Source organism: Tachypleus tridentatus, chromosome 13 (assembly GCF_004210375.1).
Source record: "Tachypleus tridentatus isolate NWPU-2018 chromosome 13, ASM421037v1, whole genome shotgun sequence".
Classification (NCBI taxonomy): Eukaryota; Metazoa; Arthropoda; class Merostomata; order Xiphosura; family Limulidae; genus Tachypleus; species Tachypleus tridentatus.
In genome coordinates, this window is record NC_134837.1 from 257,119,637 (window position 1) to 257,133,942 (window position 14,306).

The 14,306-nt window shown below is 37.7% G+C and overlaps 2 protein-coding genes across 2 annotated transcripts in view; both read left to right on the plus strand.

The window, feature by feature from the left end:
- LOC143240585 (uncharacterized) overlaps positions 1-10,561 on the plus strand; it is a 34,971-nt gene extending 24,410 nt beyond the window's left edge. Inside the window, exons 3-4 of the mRNA XM_076483264.1 lie at positions 8,004-8,105; positions 10,437-10,561. Coding sequence (XP_076339379.1) covers positions 8,004-8,105; positions 10,437-10,546 — 212 coding nt within the window. The 3' untranslated portion in view covers positions 10,547-10,561. The remainder of the gene's footprint in view (positions 1-8,003; positions 8,106-10,436) is intronic.
- Positions 10,562-11,869: 1,308 nt separating this feature from the next.
- The window catches only part of LOC143236525 (uncharacterized), a 55,564-nt gene continuing 53,127 nt past the window's right edge, over positions 11,870-14,306 (plus strand). The window contains exons 1-2 of the mRNA XM_076474824.1: positions 11,870-11,999; positions 12,615-12,668. Of these exons, the coding sequence (XP_076330939.1) occupies positions 11,870-11,999; positions 12,615-12,668 (184 nt within the window). The remainder of the gene's footprint in view (positions 12,000-12,614; positions 12,669-14,306) is intronic.

Here is a 14,306-nt window from a genome sequence, read left to right on the forward strand (position 1 = left end):
CTCGAGTTTAAACAGAATATTAGGTTTAACCCAGTCTGAGTCTCTCTAGTTTAAACAGAATATTAGGTTTAACCCAGTCTGAGTCTCTCCAGTTTAAACAGAATATTAGGTTTAACCCAGTCTGAGTCTCTCTAGTTTAAACAGAATATTAGGTTTAACCCAGTCTGAGTCTCTCTAGTTTAAACAGAATATTAGGTTTAACCCAGTCTGAGTCTCTGTAGTTTAAACAGAATATTAGGCTGCAGCTTGAGTCTCTCTAGTTTAAATAGAATATTAGGCTGTAGCTTGAATCTCTCTAGTTTAAACAGAATATTAGGCTGCAGCTTGAGTCTCTCTAGTTTAAACAGAATATTAGGCTGCAGCTTGAGTTTCTCTAGTTTAAATAGAATATTAGGCTGCAGCTTGAGTCTCTCTAGTTTAAACAGAATATTAGGCTGCAGCTTGAGTCTCTCTAGTTTAAACAGAATATTAGGCTGCAGCTTGAGTCTCTCTAGTTTAAACAGAATATTAGGCTGCAGCTTGAGTCTCTCTAGTTTAAACAGAATATTAGGCTGCAGCCTGAGTCTCTCTAGTTTAAACAGAATATTAGGCTGCAGCTTGAGTCTCTCTAGTTTAAACAGAATATTAGGCTGCAGCTTGAGTCTCTCTAGTTTAAATAGAATATTAGGCTGCAGCTTGAGTCTCTCTAGTTTAAACAGAATATTAGGCTGCAGCCTGAGTCTCTCTAGTTTAAACAGAATATTAGGCTGCAGCTTGAGTCTCTCTAGTTTAAACAGAATATTAGGCTGCAGCTTGAGTCTCTCTAGTTTAAACAGAATATTAGGCTGCAGCTTGAGTCTCTCTAGTTTAAACAGAATATTAGGCTGCAGCCTGAGTCTCTCTAGTTTAAACAGAATATTAGGCTGCAGCTTGAGTCTCTCTAGTTTAAACAGAATATTAGGCTGCAGCCTGAGTTTCTCTAGTTTAAACAGAATATTAGGCTGCAGCCTGAGTCTCTCTAGTTTAAACAGAATATTAGGCTGCAGCTTGAGTCTCTCTAGTTTAAACAGAATATTAGGCTGTAGCTTGAGTCTCTCTAGTTTAAACAGAATATTAGGCTGCAGTTTGAGTCTCTGTAGTTTAAACAGAATATTAGGCTGTAGCTTGAGTCTCTCTAGTTTAAACAGAATATTAAGCTGCAGCCTGAGTCTCTCTAGTTTAAACAGAATATTAGGCTGCAGCTTGAGTCTCTCTAGTTTAAACAGAATATTAGGCTGCAGCCTGAGTCTCTCTAGTTTAAACAGAATATTAGGCTGCAGCTTGAGCCTCTCTAGTTTAAATAGAATATTAGGCTGTAGCTTGAATCTCTCTAGTTTAAACAGAATATTAGGTTTAACCCAGTCTGAGTCTCTCTAGTTTAAACAGAATATTAGGTTTAACCCAGTCTGAGTCTCTCTAGTTTAAACAGAATATTAGGTTTAACCCAGTCTGAGTCTCTCTAGTTTAAACAGAATATTAGGGTTTAACCCAGTCTGAGTCTCTCTAGTTTAAACAGAATATTAGGTTTAACCCAGTCTGAGTCTCTCCAGTTTAAACAGAATATTAGGTTTAACCCAGTCTGAGTCTCTCTAGTTTAAACAGAATATTAGGTTTAACCCAGTCTGAGTCTCTCCAGTTTAAACAGAATATTAGGTTTAACCCAGTCTGAGTCTCTCTAGTTTAAACAGAATATTAGGTTTAACCCAGTCTGAGTCTCTCTAGTTTAAACAGAATATTAGGTTTAACCCAGTCTGAGTCTCTCTAGTTTAAACAGAATATTAGGTTTAACCCAGTCTGAGTCTCTCTAGTTTAAACAGAATATTAGGTTTAACCCAGTCTGAGTCTCTCTAGTTTAAACAGAATATTAGGTTTAACCCAGTCTGAGTCTCTCTAGTTTAAACAGAATATTAGGTTTAACCCAGTCTGAGTCTCTCCAGTTTAAACAGAATATTAGGTTTAACCCAGTCTGAGTCTCTCTAGTTTAAACAGAATATTAGGCTGTAGCTTGAATCTCTCTAGTTTAAACAGAATATTAGGTTTAACCCAGTCTGAGTCTCTCTAGTTTAAACAGAATATTAGGTTTAACCCAGTCTGAGTCTCTCCAGTTTAAACAGAATATTAGGTTTAACCCAGTCTGAGTCTCTCTAGTTTAAACAGAATATTAGGTTTAACCAGTCTGAGTCTCTCTAGTTTAAACAGAATATTAGGTTTAACCCAGTCTGAGTCTCTCTAGTTTAAACAGAATATTAGGTTTAACCCAGTCTGAGTCTCTCTAGTTTAAACAGAATATTAGGTTTAACCCAGTCTGAGTCTCTCTAGTTTAAACAGAATATTAGGTTTAACCCAGTCTGAGTCTCTCCAGTTTAAACAGAATATTAGGTTTAACCCAGTCTGAGTCTCTCTAGTTTAAACAGAATATTAGGTTTAACCCAGTCTGAGTCTCTCTAGTTTAAACAGAATATTAGGTTTAACCCAGTCTGAGTCTCTCTAGTTTAAACAGAATATTAGGTTTAACCCAGTCTGAGTCTCTCTAGTTTAAACAGAATATTAGGTTTAACCCAGTCTGAGTCTCTCTAGTTTAAACAGAATATTAGGTTTAACCCAGTCTGAGTCTCTCCAGTTTAAACAGAATATTAGGTTTAACCCAGTCTGAGTCTCTCTAGTTTAAACAGAATATTAGGTTTAACCCAGTCTGAGTCTCTCTAGTTTAAACAGAATATTAGGTTTAACCCAGTCTGAGTCTCTCTAGTTTAAACAGAATATTAGGTTTAACCCAGTCTGAGTCTCTCTGGTTTAAACAGAATATTAGGTTTTAACCCAGTCTGAGTCTCTCTAGTTTAAACAGAATATTAGGTTTAACCCAGTCTGAGTCTCTCTAGTTTAAACAGAATATTAGGTTTAACCCAGTCTGAGTCTCTCTAGTTTAAACAGAATATTAGGTTTAACCCAGTCTGAGTCTCTCTAGTTTAAACAGAATATTAGGTTTAACCCAGTCTGAGTCTCTCTAGTTTAAACAGAATATTAGGTTTAACCCAGTCTGAGTCTCTCTAGTTTAAACAGAATATTAGGTTTAACCCAGTCTGAGTCTCTCTAGTTTAAACAGAATATTAGGTTTAACCCAGTCTGAGTCTCTCTAGTTTAAACAGAATATTAGGTTTAACCCAGTCTGAGTCTCTCCAGTTTAAACAAAATATTAGGTTTAACCCAGTCTGAGTCTTTCTAGTTTAAACAGAATATTAGGTTTAACCCAGTCTGAGTCTCTCTAGTTTAAACAGAATATTAGGTTTAACCCAGTCTGAGTCTCTCTAGTTTAAACAGAATATTAGGTTTAACCCAGTCTGAGTCTCTCTAGTTTAAACAGAATATTAGGTTTAACCCAGTCTGAGTCTCTCGAGTTTAAACAGAATATTAGGTTTAACCCAGTCTGAGTCTCTCTAGTTTAAACAGAATATTAGGTTTAACCCAGTCTGAGTCTCTCCAGTTTAAACAGAATATTAGGTTTAACCCAGTCTGAGTCTCTCTAGTTTAAACAGAATATTAGGTTTAACCCAGTCTGAGTCTCTCTAGTTTAAACAGAATATTAGGTTTAACCCAGTCTGAGTCTCTGTAGTTTAAACAGAATATTAGGCTGCAGCTTGAGTCTCTCTAGTTTAAATAGAATATTAGGCTGTAGCTTGAATCTCTCTAGTTTAAACAGAATATTAGGCTGTAGCTTGAATCTCTCTAGTTTAAACAGAATATTAGGCTGCAGCTTGAGTCTCTCTAGTTTAAACAGAATATTAGGCTGCAGCTTGAGTCTCTCTAGTTTAAACAGAATATTAGGCTGCAGCTTGAGTCTCTCTAGTTTAAACAGAATATTAGGCTGCAGCTTGAGTCTCTCTAGTTTAAACAGAATATTAGGCTGCAGCTTGAGTCTCTCTAGTTTAAACAGAATATTAGGCTGCAGCCTGAGTCTCTCTAGTTTAAACAGAATATTAGGCTGCAGCTTGAGTCTCTCTAGTTTAAACAGAATATTAGGCTGCAGCTTGAGTCTCTCTAGTTTAAATAGAATATTAGGCTGCAGCTTGAGTCTCTCTAGTTTAAACAGAATATTAGGCTGCAGCCTGAGTCTCTCTAGTTTAAACAGAATATTAGGCTGCAGCTTGAGTCTCTAGTTTAAACAGAATATTAGGCTGCAGCTTGAGTCTCTCTAGTTTAAACAGAATATTAGGCTGCAGCTTGAGTCTCTCTAGTTTAAACAGAATATTAGGCTGCAGCCTGAGTCTCTCTAGTTTAAACAGAATATTAGGCTGCAGCTTGAGTCTCTCTAGTTTAAACAGAATATTAGGCTGCAGCCTGAGTTTCTCTAGTTTAAACAGAATATTAGGCTGCAGCCTGAGTCTCTCTAGTTTAAACAGAATATTAGGCTGCAGCTTGAGTCTCTCTAGTTTAAACAGAATATTAGGCTGTAGCTTGAGTCTCTCTAGTTTAAACAGAATATTAGGCTGCAGTTTGAGTCTCTGTAGTTTAAACAGAATATTAGGCTGTAGCTTGAGTCTCTCTAGTTTAAACAGAATATTAAGCTGCAGCCTGAGTCTCTCTAGTTTAAACAGAATATTAGGCTGCAGCTTGAGTCTCTCTAGTTTAAACAGAATATTAGGCTGCAGCCTGAGTCTCTCTAGTTTAAACAGAATATTAGGCTGTAGCTTGAGTCTCTCTAGTTTAAACAGAATATTAGGCTGCAGCCTGAGTTTCTCTAGTTTAAACAGAATATTAGGCTGCAGCCTGAGTCTCTCTAGTTTAAACAGAATATTAGGGCTGCAGCTTGAGTCTCTCTAGTTTAAACAGAATATTAGGGCTGTAGCTTGAGTCTCTCTAGTTTAAACAGAATATTAGGCTGCAGTTTGAGTCTCTGTAGTTTAAACAGAATATTAGGCTGTAGCTTGAGTCTCTCTAGTTTAAACAGAATATTAAGCTGCAGCCTGAGTCTCTCTAGTTTAAACAGAATATTAGGCTGCAGCTTGAGTCTCTCTAGTTTAAACAGAATATTAGGCTGCAGCCTGAGTCTCTCTAGTTTAAACAGAATATTAGGCTGTAGCTTGAGTCTCTCTAGTTTAAACAGAATATTAGGCTGCAGCTTGAGTCTCTGTAGTTTAAACAGAATATTAGGCTGCAGCTTGAGTCTCTCTAGTTTAAATAGAATATTAGGCTGTAGCTTGAATCTCTCTAGTTTAAACAGAATATTAGGCTGCAGCTTGAGTCTCTCTAGTTTAAAACAGAATATTAGGGCTGCAGCTTGAGTCTCTCTAGTTTAAATAGAATATTAGGCTGCAGCTTGAGTCTCTCTAGTTTAAACAGAATATTAGGCTGCAGCTTGAGTCTCTCTAGTTTAAACAGAATATTAGGCTGCAGCTTGAGTCTCTCTAGTTTAAACAGAATATTAGGCTGCAGCTTGAGTCTCTCTAGTTTAAACAGAATATTAGGCTGCAGCCTGAGTCTCTCTAGTTTAAACAGAATATTAGGCTGCAGCTTGAGTCTCTCTAGTTTAAACAGAATATTAGGCTGCAGCTTGAGTCTCTCTAGTTTAAACAGAATATTAGGCTGCAGCTTGAGTCTCTCTAGTTTAAACAGAATATTAGGGTGCAGCTTGAGTCTCTCTAGTTTAAATAGAATATTAGGCTGCAGCTTGAATCTCTCTAGTTTAAACAGAATATTAGGCTGCAGCTTGAGTCTCTCTAGTTTAAACAGAATATTAGGCTGCAGCTTGAGCCTCTCTAGTTTAAATAGAATATTAGGCTGTAGCTTGAATCTCTCTAGTTTAAACAGAATATTAGGCTGCAGCTTGAGTCTCTCTAGTTTAAACAGAATATTAGGCTGCAGCTTGAGTCTCTCTAGTTTAAACAGAATATTAGGCTGTAGCTTGAGTCTCTCTAGTTTAAACAGAATATTAGGCTGCAGCCTGAGTCTCTCTAGTTTAAATAGAATATTAGGCTGCAGTCTGAGTCTCTTTAGTTTAAACAGAATATTAGGCTGCAGCCTGAGTATCTCTACTTTAAACATAATATTAAGCTGCAGCTTGAGTCTCTCTAGTTTAAACAGGATATTAGACTGCAGCTTGAGTCTCTCTAGTTTAAACAGAATATTAGGCTATGTAGTTTTCTACATAAATTGAATTCTTGTTTTATTTACTTAATAGATAGGTTTATGAAAACGCTTTGATTGTTTGTTTTTCAGTTTCGCGTAAAGTTACACGAGGGCTATCTGCGCTAACCGTCCCTAATTTAGCAGTATAAGACTAGAAGGAAGGCAGATAGTCATCATCATCCACTGCCAACTCTTGGGCTACTTTTTTACTAATGAATAGTGGAATTGACCGTCACATTATAACGCCGCCACGCCACGGCTGAAAGGGCAAGCATGTTTGGTGCGATGGGGATTCAAACCCGCGAAAAACGCTTTGGATTTCCACTGTCGCTGCTCTTTTGACTTTTGGTTTCAAGGAAGACACGTTTACCTTGTTAATATATCTTGTTTGTGAGAAATTCCAGACCATTCAACAGTACAACATAGATAAGGATAGGCTTTTAGATTAAGGTGATATATCACAGCCTTTTCCAAGGAAGGATATTTATATTGAAATAGTATTATATTAGGTTGAAATTTGAAACAATTATCCACGGAGGCGAAACAAACTCGCACAGCAGTGTGTATAGAATAAGAACAAGTTAATACCTGAAGTCAATCTGGGACACACCACCTTGCGTAAAGTATATGTCATTGTAACGAAAAAGAATCTTCCAACGTAGATTCAAGAAATCTTAATATAAAACATTAAAACCGTATATTCCAAGCGCTTTCGAAAGGTAGACCTTTCTTCTTCAGAGGCAAACTGGGAATGACATATCTTCTGTCACCTTCAGTGAACTGATAAACGGACACTGAAGTGGACGTAGGGTCATGAGCCAAGGTTCCTCAGCATCAGCAATTGTTTATATAAGAAAGATAACCGTAGGAGCTAGAATCACATCAGTTCATGTAACTCCAAGTTCTTTTGTTCCACTGAAATGTACTCATGGAATTAATAGAACAGTCATGGCTATTAGAGTGAAGAAAATCATGGATGGAAACAAAAGTTCCTGAGGATGTCTGAGATCTGGTTTTTACCAAGTATGATTAATTTTTAGTATACGTCTTCACGAGTGTTTACGATTGAAGGTTAAAACCGTCTAAATTATCTCAGGTGGATACAGATTGTTATCATATTTGAAATAGATCCAGAGAGGATTTGGGATTGCATCCCCCATTAAAAATTTTGGAAGCAGAGAGGCGGAATCTTCCAAATGTTCTGCGATTATAGAGAACATTTTTCATCTCCCAACATTTCTATGTTGTCATTTCGTAACAACTATGTTTTTCTTTCATTTTTTTTTTTTGCCGTCTTAATTTCGATTTTAAAAAGTCTTGGTGAATAAACCTCCTACACACGCGCGTGTATATTATGCGTAAAGAACAGGTTACCTCTGACTAAGTATTCACCAAGTTTGTTTGTACTATACCAAAACAGTTTGGGATTTTTTCAGCAAAGAGCGAAAATTTTACTTAACTTTGCACTTGCTCCCCGCTAGTACAGCGGTATATCTCCGGATTTACAACGGTAAAATCAGGGGTTCGATTCCCCTCGGTGGGCTCAGCAGATAGTCCGATGTGGCTTTGCTATATAAGAAAACAAACTTTGCACTTATGTTAAAAATACGCTTTAAATTTATCTGTTTATTCAACTGAAATATTGCGGTATCATCCTGATTCGTAGTAAATAATAGCCATAAATCAAAACCTTTATTTAAAAAACGCTAATACGAACGTGCAAATACGTTGAAACATTGAGGTCGAGTCTTTTCTTTTGTTTAACTGGTATTTCTTACAAAACTAAACATGTCTGTAAATAACTAATTAATATAATGATGAGGGTGTGATATTTACTTAGTGTTTTTTTTCTTTTCTATCAGAATGTCTCCCGGGGGAGTTCCAGTGCCTGACAGACATTCTATGTATTCCTGAAAGTCAAGTGCATGATGGCTGGAAAGATTGTTTCGATGGTTCTGATGAAGGTAAGTCTTGGAAAAGAAGCGCCCCCTAGAAATTCAATACCTTTCATTTTCTTATCAGTTGAAATAATTAAACTTCTTCAAATTGTAAGATAAAATGGCGATTTCAGTCTTTACAAAAAAATGTTTCATATAAAACTGAGTAATAATTCCATTGTTTTAACAAGAAAATTGCTAAAATATGAACATTGTTTGCACTATATTCAGCATCACATTTCAAAAATTACAGTTTGTTACTTTATAAATTTATTCTTTTTTAATTTATAATTTAACAATATTGTATGAAAAGTACTGGTATTGTTGAAGTCAACTATATTTCGTAAATATTGTTTTAGGATTGTTGGCCTATAAAGAGTTTTAGAAAAGGTAACAATTTTATTTTATGAAATAAAGTAATTTGTCAGTAACAAACCGTTATTAAAAGGTTACGATGGATAACTGTTATGATCCAGAACAGTGGTTCCCAACCAGGGTTGCGAGATAGCGTTCCAGGGGGTGCGAGATAACATTTCAGTTTTTTTTTGTTTATATTAAGGGTACTGTCCTATATATTCAAAAATTAATGTGAGGGGTGCGAGAAGATGTTAAAATTTTTGAGGGGTGCGGGGCATAAAAAAGGTTGGGAACCACTGGTCTAGAAGATAACCGTTTTTCTTGACTTTAATTTCTGCTAGAAAAGTTCCCCGTGCTACGCTTGGCATAGACAGGTGCATGTCTATTTCGCTATTTAGGTCTATTGGTTTGCTTTGGTTTTGAATTTCGCGCAAAGCTGCCGTCACTAATTTAGCAGGTTAAGACTAGGGGAAAGGAAGCTAGTCATCACCACCCACTGCCAGTTCTTAGACTACTCTTTTACCAACCAATAGTGGGATTGACCATCACGTTGTAACATACCCATGACTGAAAGTGCGAGCAGGTAAATTTAGTGTAACGGGGATTCGGACCCTGCGACCCTCAGATTACGAGTCGAGCACCCCAACCACCTGGCCATGCCGGGCCCTTAGGTCTACTGAATACTAGCATAAAAGTTTTCAGAAATTCATCCCTATTGGCCAGATTATTCATATTAATGCAACTGATTTTAATGAAACATTCAACTTGGAAGCTACTGACGGAAGGAGCAGAGCTCAACAGTGGTTATTTACTCCCATGCCACCACTCTGTATCCAAGAAATCTTATAGATTCAGGCTAGAAAATAGGCATTTAAGGCAGTAGTAATGGGGAAATTTAAAATAATAAAATGGAAAAATAAGATCCTTCTATGACTTACCAAAGAACCTCTGAACTTTTAATGGTGATAGAAATTCGGGAACTTGAAAAACTTTAGTCAATACAAGATAAACATATACATGCCTCTTGATAGTGTAGAAGAAATGATTGAATATGTTGATGACTAATAACAATACCGATAAGTCTACAGCTTTACAACGCTAAAATCAGGGGTTCGATTCCCCTTGGTGGGCTCAGCAGATAGCCCGATGTGGCTTTGCTATGAGAAAACACACAAACACAATAAAAATATGCACAGACACACATATTTTAATCAAGTATTTATTCTTGCAGGAATAGAAAAAGTCCAAACGGGGAGACAATGGTAAGTTTATTGACTCACAACGCTAAATTACAGGGTTCGATTTACTGGCCCTAAACACAGAATGTAGCATATTGTGGTTTTGCCCTAGAACAAACAAGTATTCGGCTCACTTATGTAGTTCTGTACTAGACTAGTTCTATGTCGCTTGGAGTCTAGCACAGAAAATCATAGGCACCCTAAAATTAGAGGGTCGTGGGTTTGAATCCTTGTCATGAAACATGCTTGTCCTTCCAGACGTTGGGATGTTACAATGTGTTTCGGCCAATTCAGCTAGTTGTTAGTGACAAAGTAGCCCAAGAGTTGGCAGAGGATAGCATTAACTAGTTGCATTCCCTCTAGTCTACGACTGTTAAATTAGGGACTCGCTGACAGATATGAACACAACTTCTAAAAGGGTAAGGTCCCTCCGTTTTCATCTCCTGGCACTCTGCATGGGCTCAGTGATAAGTCCGAGAGCTCATGACACTTTTATACTAGCGATTAGTAATTCACAGATAACCCCTTGCGTACTTTTGTGCTAGACTAATTCTTGACGTCCCCTGGTGACTCAGCAGGTTAAAAATAATAAAAATCAGATTTCGATACCTGTAATGGGGCGAGCACAAAAAATCATAGGCACAGGAGACGCCAGTATATTATTTTGACACAGGACAACAACATAGTTTAGTTGATGCCGTACTTTATAGAAGTTTGGTTTTTATAGCTCCAGAACAGTAACGTTCTATTTTTCCTCAAACAGAATGTGGAGAAAACCAGTTTCGTTGTCGGTGTGGATTTCCTCGTTGTCTTGACCGGCACCATGTTGGAGATGGGATTAGTGATTGTTTGGATGGGTCTGATGAAGGTTAGTGTATTAGTTTAGTGTTACCATACTCGTACCTTTCTAGAAATGTTTGATCCACTTTATTAATTCGCTTTCTACGGTAATCTCTTAACAACATATTAATTGGTGTTGGATAAAAATAAACTCGGGATGAAAATATAATTAGAATGTTTATGCGGTAAACAACAACAAAAGGAATATTTCTTTTTAGTATTAACAGGCTCAAAGAAAACTTACCACAATTCCATTATCATTACTGAACGTACTGTTGTCCTGACCTCTTTATAACCACAAATTATTATATAATTTTTACAGACCCTGTTTAGACAATTTTTACAGATCGACTCGAGTTAAAGAGTTGATACACTGCTTTCAATAACTGAATGATTCCATCACGAACCAGGAATTATACGAAAGCAGAACAAAGTTAATTGCAAGGACTTTAAAGGGTCAGTGACGAAAGAGTTGAATGGTCGTCTTCACTAGTTATGCGAACCTAAAATGTTTTCAGATTCTCAGAAATACGTTGATCTAAAATGGAATTTTTTGTTTGTATATTACGTCATGGGTGATAACACTGGAGCTTAAGAAACAAGAACTAGTCTGTTTATCAATCAGGGAAACCCAGAAATGTCTAATTTGTTGTTTGTATATTACGTCGTGGGTGATAACACTGGAGCTCAAGAAACAAGAACTAGTCTGTTTATCAATCAGGGAAACCCAGAAATGTCTAATTTGTTGTTTGTATATCACGTCATGGGTGATAACACTGGAGCTTAAGAAACAAGAACTAGTCTGTTTATCAATCAGGGAAACCCAGAAATGTCTAATTTGTTGTTTTTAAGGGTTTTTCTTTAATATATTAATAACGTATTAGAAATATTTGTTGGGAACAGTAAATAAAATGTCAATAAAATGATTATTTCTGTATGGAAGGTAGCTACATCAAGGTACAGCCAAACGTTGTTAAACAACAATGTGATTGGATGTGATACAGCCTTCAAAGTGTTTTATTTCCTTTATGTCATAATCAACAGTCCAGCAGAGATTTTTGTCAACACCTAACTGTAAATATTGGTGTGAATGTTACTTCAAAGTAATAAAATACACATTAACAAGAAGAAGCTTCAATAGATGTGAAGTTATACAAAACCAACTCTTCTGGAGTGATAACCAAACCAAAAGGCTGAAATCACCATTTACCTTCAACCAATAAGATGAGCAAAGCTGGATGAGAACCCTCTTTGTGGATGAATCTAACTCAAATTGTTTAGAAACAATGAACAATAGTTTGTTTGATGCCAAAGAGGGGAACAATACCATAGTCAACTAACTACTGATATTACAGTATGGGCATCTTCTCAGATAAGGATGTTGGAGGACTATATGAAATTGATGGACCCCTGACTGCTGATAGGTATAAGAATATTTTTATTCATCATGGCATTCCCTCAGAAAGAGCTGTTGGAAAGAAAGAAAGTGACACAAACATTCAACAACTGTGACGGAGCAAAAATTGGAAGGAAAAAGAAACCATCCATGTCTTGACCTGTAGAAAGTCTTGTTCTGAATATCGTTGAGACTGGATGGACTTATAAGGAAACTGGGAAGGTAGAAAGGCGACTAAAGAACTTGTTGAATTGTGCAAGGCAATAAAGGACATTTAACGTTTAGGTATTGATAAAGTTTAGGTCGTTTAAACATGATATTTGTTTAAAACAAGTACAAAATATTAGTGCATTGTACAAGTTCTTCTTTTCTGTATTTCATGTAATAACTTATTGAAATAACTATAATTAAATTTCAGTTGCAATTACTCGTTGTTTGTGACTCCTGTGCGTGTATCAAGTATGCATTTCAATTGTTATTTCAAACACCATATACAGCTTCTTAGCACTGGCTATTCATTGTTCATAAGTTTGTCTTCTCAGCCAATTTGGATCGACATTAATATTACCATACATTTTTCAGTATTTCAAATAGTGACGCCACTCTTTGTTTGTCTATTTTCAAATATAATAAAGTTAGTGAAATTACAAATGTTATTCTTTAAACAGATATTTCATAAAAAAAAGTCTTCCTATATGTGTCCAGATGAAGACCAGCTTCAAGACCTCTTGGCTGTGGAAAGAAAGAAACGAGATACAGGTAACTGGTACTATACTATATTATACTAGTACTACACTACACTGGTACTATACTATATTATACTGGTACTACACTATACTATATTATACTGGTTGCTACACTACACTGGTTGCTATACTATATTATACTGGTTGCTACACTACACTGGTTGCTATGCTATATTATACTGGTATGCTACTGGTACTATATACTATATTATACTGGTTGCTACACTACACTGGTTTTATGCTATATTAATACTGGTTATGCACTACTGCTGGTTGCTTTATACTATGTTATACTGGTTGCTACACTACTTTATGCTATGTTAATGCTGGTTAACTATACTGCTGTGCTATGTTATATGCTGGTTGCTGCATACGCTGGTTGCTGGTGCTATGTTATGCTGGTGCTACGCTACACTGGTTGCTATGCTATGTTATGCTGGTTGCTGCGCTGCGCTCGGTTGCTGTGCTATGTTATGCTTCGGTTGCTGCACTACGCTGGTTGCTGGTTGCTGCGACGCCTGCTATGCTATGTTAATGCTGGTTGCTGCGCTGCGCTGGTTGCTATGCTATGTTATGCTGGTTGCTACGCTACGCTGGTTGCTATACTATGTTATGCTGGTTGCTGCACTATGCACCGCTGGTTGCTTTATGCTATGTTAATGCTGGTTGCTGCACTTTGCACTCGGTTGCTTTAATGCTATGTTATGCTTCAGTTGCTGCGCTACGCTGGTTGCTATGCTATGTTATGCTGGTTGCTGCGCTACACTGGTTGCTTATGCTATGTTAATGCCCTGGTTGCTGCGCTACTGCTGGTTGCTGGTGCTGCTGGCTGCTATGCTATGTAACGCTATGCTGGTTGCTGCTGGTGCTACGCTGGTTGCTGTGCTGGTTGCTGCTTGTGCTGGTTGCTACGCTATGCTGGTGCTGCGCTATGCTATGTTAATGCTGATTTGCTACGCTACGCGCTGATTGCTATGCTATGTTATGCTGGTTGCTACGCTACGCGTTGCTGCTGTGCTTTATGTTATGCTTCGGTTGCTGCGTTCGCTATGCTATGTTATGCTGGTTGGCTGCGCTGCTGATTCTGATTCGCTGCGGCTTCGCTGTGCTATCGATTATGTACTGGTTGCTGCAAAAACCGCTTATGCTGATTACTGCCGCGCGACTTAAGACGCTGCTGGTTGTACGCGCTTTCAATACTATGTTGGTACGCTGGTTGCTTGCGCTGCGCTGGTTGCTACGCGACGCTATGATTGTGCTGGTTAGCTGCGCCGCTTGCTTCGGACGCTATAGGAGCCTTTATGTTAGTAACTGGTTGCTGCGCTGCACTATGTTAATGCTTCAGCTTTGCGCTGCGCTATGCTATTATAGTTCTGCGCCTGACGCCGTACTGTGCTGGTTGCGCTGCCGCTGGTTAACTCAATGTTATTACTGGTTGGTTGCGCTGCGCCTGGTTGCTGCCTGTTACAACATGGTTTTGCACTGACGCTGTGCTGTACTGGTTGCTGCTGCCTGACGGCTAATAACTGATGCTGCGTTGCTGCACAACGCTATGCTTTAATATGGTTGCTGCGCTGTCGCGCACTGTCTTCGGTTCTGCACTGGGCGCTATGTTGTTAACTGGTGGTTGCGCTGCGCGCAGTTTTCGCAC